This window comes from Marmota marmota, unplaced genomic scaffold (genome assembly GCF_001458135.2).
Source record: "Marmota marmota marmota unplaced genomic scaffold, marMar, whole genome shotgun sequence".
NCBI lineage: Eukaryota > Metazoa > Chordata > Mammalia > Rodentia > Sciuridae > Marmota > Marmota marmota.
In genome coordinates, this window is record NW_026000249.1 from 24,095,888 (window position 1) to 24,106,081 (window position 10,194).

The window sequence follows — 10,194 nt, forward strand, 5'->3', positions numbered from 1 at the left end:
AGAACATATATATATATATATATTTTTTTTTTTTTTAATTTTGTGACAGGATCTGGTTAACCTGCTCAGAGCCTAAGTTGTAGAGACTGGCTTTCAATTTTCTACCCTCCTGCATCAGCCTACCCAGACATTGGCATCACAGGTATGTTCCACCACACCTGGCCAGACCTTACCTCTTACACAACTTCCACTGTTAAAAATTTACTTTTTTCAAGTTGGAAGCAGTGATGCACCTCTGTAATCCCAGTAACTCCAGATTCAAGGCAGGAGGATCACAAGTATGAGGTCAGTCTGGGCAACTGAGCAAGGCTATGTGGCAAAATTTAAAAATAAATAAATAAATAAATAAATGGCTGGAGACATAGCTGAGAGGTTAAAAAAATGGGTTCATTCGCTAGTACCATGAAAAAGAAAAATAAATTTACTTTCAAATTATAAGAGAAAACCATTTAGGATTTTCAGAGGTGTGATCTATTGTGATTATCTAACATAATATATAGAGATTTTCACATTTTCAACATATATTATCCTTCTTCATTTGTCATTTATCTAATCCAATTTATTATTCTTATGAATATGCTATTGTGTTTGTTTGTTTGTTTGTTTGTTTTTTCTGTGAAACTGCATCACCTGTCCTGGTTCCTCCCTTCCTGGTGCTACTATTTCCCGATCACACATCAAGGCTGGGACAGATCCTTAATACAAGGTCTACAAGGGCTAAAATAAATAAATTAGTCAAGATTCACAGGAGGTGGAGGTGGCATTTCTAGGAAGCCCGGAATCAAATTGAAGTCCCTATCAATGACGACTAAAAAATAACGGAGCTGAAAAAAACAGTATCATAAAGCCTTGACAGTACCTCCTCTTAGCCTGTTGACACACGAAAGGCCACAGGATTCTGAAGGATGAGGACCTTGGCATGAAGCACACAGCTCACCTCAGCAGAGACAGAACTCCCAGGACCTGGCAGAGTCAGCCACAGCAAGAAGCAACCGCAAACCCCAAGAAGGATGCCATGGCTTGCTCAGAGCCTCACCCCTGCTGTGGGCCATGGGAGACCCCAAGCATGAGGGGGTGGTGTGTAGAGAATGCCGGATGTGACATCAGCTTGCTTCCTCTTCCCTGAGCCGTGTGCTCTGAGGAACGCCTCAGGTGGTGAGTCCAGTGACCAGTGGCTTCCAGTCAGAAGGGGGAAAGAGAGGTGGTCCCAGGTGCTGCTGGGTGTGAAGGTAAGACTAAATAATGGCCGAAGGGACCCCGTGGTACAAAACAGAGAGATGCCGAGGGATCGGAGTCCAGCTCCAGCATTCAGTGGGGGGAGGCCGTGGTCAGGGCAGTCAGTTGAACCTATGCCATGCTTCCTCCTGGGTGGTCTGAGGCGAAGGCCTAGTTTGGTAGGGGGATGTATCTCCAGGCATGCAATTACTTAAGACCCCATGAGTGTGTACTGAGGGGGTTGACCTGCGGCAGAACAATGGTGGACCCACAATGCATCAGGCTTGGGAAGCGGGGGGAGGGGGGCAGTGGTGTGAGGGAAGGATATGGTAAGGGGGGTGACAGGAAGCTGGAGGGGTGGACGGAAGTGGGGGCAGCAGCGGGGGAACAAAGTAGAAGTGGGGCCAAGTGACTTCGCCTCCAGAGTATGAGGATGGTGGGGTATTAGTATGACATAGGCAGTGTCACCTCAGCCGAAAAAGGGCTCTTGTGCCTCAAGGGAGTCCAGGTGAAGATACTGGGTATATTCGTATATATTACTTCCATCTCCAGTGTGACCTGTAGATGAGCCGTCACTGTGGGGGAGGGGACACCATTGGGAAGTAATTAGTAGTGCAGTGGTTGGGGATGAGGTAGCCAAGACAAGGATATCTTGAGTGAAGAGTAGGACTCATGAAGAGCCCAGCCCTGTTCTTGTCGGTGACCGGATCCAAGAACAACATTTTTCTTTATTTTTTTTTTTTAATATTTATTTTTTAGCTGTAGTTAGACCCACAATCTTTATTTTATTTATTTATTTGTATGTGGTACTGAGGATTGAACCCAAGGCCTCACACATGCTAGGCCAGTGCTCTACCGCTAAGACACAATGCCAGCCCAAGAACAACACTTTTAGACAAAGGTGATACCTTACCTCCTCCTGGAGGAGAATTAGAGGCTTCAATGTGATGAGTAACATCTAGTAAAAATAGATGGTACCTGAGGACATGCTTGGATTCAAAGAAAGGCATCTGACAACTCAGGAGACCACCCACACCTGTCCACAGAATTTAGCCCCTGCTGTCAGCTATGGGAACATTCATTTGGGGGTTCTTGGGGACATACCTCCACTCCTCTTCAATTGACTTAAGAGGTATGACTTTGGTCTTAGAAGGGCAGGCTCAGACTATCAGAGAGGAAGTGGCACGAGCCTTATAGCATTTCAAATTTATGGATTTTACTGTCCTGTGTAACTAAAAGGTACCAATAAAATAAAATAAAAAATTATGGCCCTGTGGCCATTAACGGGTGGCACTATGTTTAGAACAGAATGGGTTCTATAGAGCTTAACTGTAACTGTCTAACAGAACCCTGAGGATTCTCTAGCTTTCCCCAGAGGAGGAGTCCCACTTCCACCTTCAGGTTCTTGATGGACCCAGATACCATGACAGGCTTGTGGGTCTTCACAGCACCATTCATAGGAAAATCCACTCTCATTCCATTCCATCAGAGCCAGTTCAGTCCAGTTTATCAGCTGACACTGATACCTTTCTCTGTCCCTTAGGCTGTGATTCTCCATTGCACACTCATCCTTCTGAACTTCTGCCTACTGCCAATCACAGGAATTGTCATGCCTGGGCATCAGAAGAGTCAAGAAGGCACCCATGGTGAAGACCTTCAGATCTGCAGTGAGATCCAGGGCCCAGAGGTTGCACAGGTGTCAGGGGCTGTGGAGGCGCCCTCTACCTCCTCCTCCCAGCTTCTGATGCCTGGCAACCTGAGTGAGGCTCCTGGTGCCCTAACACCCAGCACACCCAGCACTCCTGAGGATCTTCAGAATTCCTGCTCCTCTCCTGTTGCCGTTATGGCCCCCTCTTTGATCCAGTCCAGTGAAGGCTCTGGTAGCAAAGAAGAGGAGAGTGTTCCAAACACCTCAGCGATGGCGGCAGACCCCGAGCATGTGCCCAAAAGTGCTCTGGATGAGAAAGTGGCTTTCTTGGTGAATTTCCTGCTGCTCAAGTATCAAATGAAAGAGCCAGTCCGAAAGGCAGATATGTTGAAGTTCATCATGGAAGATGATGAGGTCCGCTTCTGTGAGATCTTCCTGCGGGCCTCTGAGCGCCTGGAGATGGTCTTTGGCCTTGATGTGAAGGAAATGGATCCCATCAACCAATGCTATGGCCTCTCCATCAAGCTGGGCCTCACCTACAATGGGATGCTGAGTGATGAAGAGAATATACCCAAGACCGGGCTCCTGATACTCATGCTGAGTGTGATCTTCATGAAGGGTAACCGTGCCACTGAAGAGGAGATCTGGGATGTGCTGAAAATGATGGGGATCCATCGTGATCAGAAGCACTTCATCTTCGGGGATGCCAGGCAGCTCATCGCCCACGATTTTGTGAGTGAAAAGTACCTGGAGTACCACCAGGTGGCCAACAGTGATCCAGTGCAGTATGAGTTCCAGTGGGGCCCAAGAGCCCATGCCGAAACCAGCAAGATGAAAGTCCTCGAGTTTTTGGCCAAGGTTCATGGAACCGACCCACGTGATTTCTCAGCTCAGTATGAGGAAGCTCTGCTAGAAGAAGAGGAGAGAGCACTGGCCAGAATTTCAATTCAGTCTGCCTCCAGTTCCTTGGCCACTGCCAGTTCCAGTGCCATGGGTGGCAGCTCCTCCAGCATCTAGTGAAGTCAGAAATAGCTCCTTCATGTAGTGTTCAAGGCCAGTGTTTAGTGCTGAAAGAGTGTATGGCTCCAGGGAAAACGTAGGCTTGAAGGGAAAAGAATATATCATCCCTGTGTTCCTATTTTGTGTGCATAAATTGATAATCCGTTCTTTTATTTTTTGATGTTTTTATCATTCAAACGTTGTTTGATAATGCTTCACTTTGAAATCTCTTAAGTTGCAAATGACATTGGTCACATATTTAATGCAGTTTATGTGGTTGAGTACTGTGTCTTTTGATACCTTGTAAAACATACTTGGAAACCATCTACCTGTATTGCGGTCTGGAACAATATTTCATGCATGTCTTTGCACAACTGTAAAAAAGATGTGGTCTAGAAACTGAGAATAATGTAACATTGACAGTTATTTTGTTCTTTTATCTTTTAGATTTTTTAATGAAGTTCTATGTATAGATATATGGATTTGCTTAACTTACATTCAATTCTTACAAATAAATTTTCAGCAGTTATTCCTGTTCTCACTGTCTCTTTAATTTCCTACACCTTATCTGAACATTTGCTCTTTTATAACAACTATTTTAATACTGGAATTCTAAGATAAACAATGCATATGACCTTCCCTCATAATTTTCCTTTATCTTAGTAGTAATTCTGTTATGATGGTGGTGGGATATCTTGTTGTATATAAAGGATAAATGAAGGATTTAGCAAATGAAGGAATCCTTGAGTCTACTAAATGGAAATGCCTTGAGGGTAGTAAATGACAAGGTGGAAAGCAGTAATTCCTTCAAGGAGTGTAAATTTTAAGTTAATTTTAGGGGTGGGAAAATTTAAGGTGTAGTGATTGGGGGTTAGATCTCCATGTGATGTGTGTCAAGAGTTTGAGACCCAAAGTTTTATAGTGGAAAACTCCTCCTGCCAGTTTCTTGGGATCTTCATTCAACAGGAGACAAATCTCTACCCAGGGAAGGGATGAAATGTGTTCTGATCTTATTCCTGTGACATTGCATATAGTTCACATAATAAGTCTTTTATGCTATACATAGTCTTCAAGGAGTTTTTCAGTAATACTTTGAGATGAGATTCCCAGAAGCCACTGGGTTGGCATTCATTGCATCGGGCTCACAAAGCCAGAAACTTCTCCTTTTAAAGGGATGTTGTAAATAGGTTATCTTCAGTATAATTTGAGTTATATACTGTAAGAAGCGGTTATATTATTTATAGAAAATTAGCAAAGATAGGGGTAGTTTGTAGGTGAGGAACTATTTCTTGTCAAAAAAATCTAGACAATTTAGGCTGCATCATTGGAAAAGAAATTCTACTTCCATTATTAAAGAACAACCTCCAAGGGGAAAATTTTGCTTAGGTTTATTTTGTTTTTGGCATTATTTTGTGTGATCTGACATTTTTTTTCCTATAGCATTTTATGTTCTCTAAGATATACTAAAAATCACGTAAGTGAGGCTGGTAGGTCAGTGGTCAAAATCATTGTAATAATAACTGCCATTCATTAAAGATCTAAGGTATGCCAAGCACTCTGCTTTTAATACATTTATACTGATGCTTTTTTATAATTGACACTCTTTCAACAGTCTTATATGATAGGGTTTATTAGACTCTATCTTCAGATGAGTATCCTAAGACTAATAGAACTTACTAGTGTGCCTGAGTTCATAGGTCTGGTATGTGAAATGACTAAGAGTTAACTGTAGTCTGAATTCTAGAGGAGCCTCTGTTTCCTCCACCTGAGGTCAGTCTTCTGTTTATTGATTGATTTGTCTTTTTTGCTACTCCACAATATATTTTGGGATAAAAAAAGCACCTTTAACCTAAAGGATTTAAATCAAGTATAAAGAAGTGAAAATGATAATTAAATACAATATGAGGATTGTCTGAAATCTTCATTTACCCACAGTCCTGCTGCCCTTAGCATCAGGATTCCTTGAAATCTGACTTTGCCCAGGGGCTGACATTTTTATACAACTCCAGTTATTTTTTTTCTGTGTACCCTGTGATCCAAATTGGAGCCTAACTTGCTGACCAGCTGTTTACTTTATCCTCTCTTGAATATTGCTCCCTGCCCCTGGCAGAACAGGCAGCCCAGAATCACCTGCCTTCCCCTTGATTTAGAGTATATCAACTCCCAGACTGGCCTATCCTTCACTTTGGAACCCCTATCATAACAATATCCCACCCCATGCAAAAGGTAATTTTTGCAGTGAAATTTAGTTCTGAGTATCACCACTAGTTGTACCCAATGTATTCACAAAATAATTTTCAAATAAACTGATGAGTATAATTTAATATGACAAAGAATCTAATAGTTTGGGGGCTATGTCTCATAAGACACATGATTTTTGAAAACCACTGTGGTATTTGCAGTAGGGATGTCTTGTTTGATGCCAGCTACTATACACATACCAATGAGTGAGCTTACCTTAGTATTTAAAAGCCAAAACCTCTCCTATTTGTTATATATTGGGGGAGGCCATTAAAAGGACTATGCAGTACACCATGGTGAATTTTACCTTTATGTATATCTGTAAAGCATTAATTTAAAAACAAAACTAGATAAATAGAAGAAAGACCAGTAGTATAGAGGAAGTTAAATGGAGGAAGGAGGGGAGGATAAGGGAAAGTACTGGGGACTAAAGTGGAGCAAATCAAATTTTACGCATGAATGATTATGTAAAAGTTAACCCCAATATTATATATAGCTATAATACATTAATAAAAATATTTTTAAAATTATAAAGGAGTAAGTAAATATCTATAAGTGTTTCAATTTCTATGACTAGACTATGAATTTCTCCTACGAAGTAGAATACGGCTCTTCGGTAGATGTATTACCTTTGAATAATGTTAATTAATTGACTAATCTGTCAGTTATTTTTTAAATCTGGATTTTCAATGTGCATAATTGAACCTGTGCAGATGTTCAGGCATTTTCAGTAAGCTGGTAGATAGCAGAGAATCCTAAGTTAAGGTTTTTTTGATACACCAAAAATAATAAGAATGTTCTCAGTATGCTGTGGTTATTGAGATTATTGAAAAAGACTGTGCTGCTGGTGATTTTGCTATGCCAAGCTCATAGTGCAGAGATTCACAGTCTTTTTGTAAAAAAGATGTGATTCTATACTAGAAAGTACCTGTAACATACTAAGATGTCAAAAATATTAATTAGATGATTGCAATGGAAATTTGGCTTCCTCAGGAGCTTCACCAGGAAATGAAGAAAGTTGTTAACAATCATAATCATCACTCTCCATTGGGCACCTACTGTGTAATAGTTTATGAAAGATGTTACAGGTACTTATCTACATTCCTCCTCTCCTTCCAGAACTCATAGAAAGACCACATTGACAGTACAATTACAATTAGAAAGGAACATGTGATTAGCCCTTGTAACTGAAATAGGAGCAGAAACAATGTTTGACACTTCAGGCCAAGTGAGAGAGTCATTATACCACCAATATGTTTTGTTTTCCATTCAGCAGCAAACATGGAGACCCCATGTTGAGATGTTGAAATATAAGATGGAAGCAACCAGAACCTCTGGGTAAACTGGTAGCAAAAATCCACTATAAAATCATATCAGATTTACACATATAATATAGATAAGAAATAAACTTTTGTATTTTAATTTATTCATATTTAAAGTATCGTTTGTTGCATCAGCTAGCCAAAACTTCATCTTCCAAATACACAGTTATTGTTTCTGTTGTTAGGCTTACTTAAATATTTTAACAACAAAGCTAATAGTACATATGTTTTTGGTGCAAAATTTCTAATACATATAAATCACAATTTTTGCCTTTATGAATTTTCCTCACAGTTATGGCCCATCCTCAGAGATAACGATGACAAATAAACTAGCATATTATTTTAAAGTTAATTCAAAGCCTTTTCATACATAGGTATATGAGATATGTAATAAAATATATTGTGATTTTTAAATGTAATGAATAGTGATATACATATTATTCTACCATATACCTTTGTCACTTAATAACATGGCTGTAAGGATTTTTCCATGAAAATACATAAAGATCAACTTTACTTTTGTAAGAACTCTCATAGTATGTAGGTATCATAATTTAACCAACTCTTTCTAATGAACACATAATTTGTTCCTCATTTCTGGCTATGACTTATGGAACTAAAATATTTTTTTTCACAGTTTTTAAATTTATTAGTGTTTGTAAAGAATAACGATGATGATAAGAAGGTATAGGTTTTTAGGGCAAAATAATTAAACACTACAATGACAGCATAGAATTCTTTCAATAATGACAATTCTGAAAGAATATCTTTCAATAATAAGAACACCATTACTATAACCTCATTTATCTTATTTTTGACCACTTAAAAAAGATTTAACTGATACATTTTATCAGTGTTTATGTATAAAATACATCTTAACTCAATTTACTGAGATATTATTTGCTTTAAATTTTAGTTGTGGAACCAAACCAAATCCTTCATTATTTGGAATCTCTGAGAGAAAATCTGGTCCATACTTCTTTTCTAGCCTCTGGTGTTTTGCCTGTGTCTACACTTACATAACAAGCTCTTGACTACTACAGATTTCTAGTAATTATAATTATCTTTTAGAGTAAGCCATATTTTCATTTTCAGTATGATATCAGATATCCTTAAGTGAATTTAATTTTTTCCTTCCTCCCTCCCTCCCTCCCTCCATCCCTTCCTTCCTTCCTTCCTTCCTTCCTTCCGATTGAACCCAGTGCCTCACCCATGCTAGGCAAGTGCTCTACCACTGAGCTACAGACCCAGCCCCAACATTTTAATTTTAAAGGAACAAAAATGTAACTACTGTGGTTATTAAAATAAGATATTTATAGTTAAATGTTTATTTAGCAAAGATGGCTCAATATATGCAAATCAATAAATATAATATCATACATAAATAGAGTGAAGGATAAAAATCACATAATTATCTCAATAGGTATAGAAAAAGTCTTTGATAAAATTCACTAGCCCTCATAATAAAAGCCATGAACAAATTATGTATGGAAGGATCATATCTCAACATAATAAAGGTTGTATAAGACACACTTCTAGCTAGCCTCATACTGAATGGGGAAAAACTGGAAGTGTTTCCTCTGAGATCAGGAAGAAGTAAGGGGTGTTCACTTGTACCGTTTCTTCTTCAGTATAGTAGTGGAAATTCTAGCCAGAGTAATCAGGCAAGAGAAAAAAAACAAATAAAAGGGATACAAATAGAAAAAGTTATCCCTGTTTGTAGACTATGTGAAATCCTAAAGACTTACCAAAGGATGTTGGAACTGATAAATTAAGTAAAATAGCAGGATACAAAAATCAATATCTAGAAGTTTTCTAGATACCAATGATGAACTTTCTGAGAAAGAAATCAGGAATACAATCCCATGCACAATATCCCACACACACAAAAATAAATAAACCTTACTAAGAATTATAAAACACTAAAGAAACTGAGGATACCAGAAAGGGGAAAGACTTCATGGATTGGGTGAATTAATATTGTTAAAAATAATGATATTGCAGATTCATTACAGTCTCCATTAAAATACCAATTGCATTCTTCACAGACCCAGAAATAACAACCCTAAAACTCTTATGGAAACATGAAGATTCCAAATAGCCAAAGCAATCCTGAAAGCATCACAATACCTGATTTCAAAGCATGTTACAGAGCCATAGTAACAAAAACACAATCGTATTCACTCTAAAAGAGACCAGTGGAACAGAAGATCAAGAAAAATCCATGGGTCTTCAGCCAACTGACTGTCAAACAAAGATATTAAAAAGATGTTGAAGGACAGCCTCTTCAACAAACAGTGCTGAGAAAACTGGACATTCACCTGTAGAAGATTGACACCAGACCCCTGTCTCTCTATGCAAAAGTCAACTCAAAATGGGCCAAAGACCTTAATATAAAACATGAAACTACTAGAAGAAAACAGGGAGGAAAAATTTAAGATATGGCACAGACCATGATTTCCTGGATATGATTCCAATAGCCCAGGAAACAAAAGAAAGAATTGACAAATGGGATTAAATAAATCAAATTAAAAGTGTCTGCTCAGCAAAGGAAATAATCAGCAGAGTGAAGAGACAGTCTATACAATGGGAAAAAATCTTTGCCGACTATACATCTGACAGAAAAGTGATATCTAAATTAAATAAAAAACAAATAAAAAACCAACAGCCCACCAGACTATCCAATCAATCAATGGGAAAATGATCTAAATAGATGCCTCATAAAAGAGGAATTTCAGAAGGTCAGTAAACATGTGAAAAAAAAAAAAA

The 10,194-nt window shown here is 38.7% G+C and overlaps 1 protein-coding gene across 1 annotated transcript; it reads left to right on the top strand.

Moving 5' to 3' along the window:
• Nucleotides 1-1,088: 1,088 nt before the first annotated feature.
• Mageb16 (MAGE family member B16) lies at nt 1,089-3,880 on the top strand. Its single transcript, XM_015487998.1, has 2 exons — nt 1,089-1,229; nt 2,759-3,880. The coding sequence occupies exons 1-2, from the start codon at nt 1,089-1,091 to the stop codon at nt 3,878-3,880; spliced, it is 1,263 nt and encodes a 420-aa protein (XP_015343484.1).
• The last annotated feature ends 6,314 nt before the right edge of the window (nt 3,881-10,194 follow it).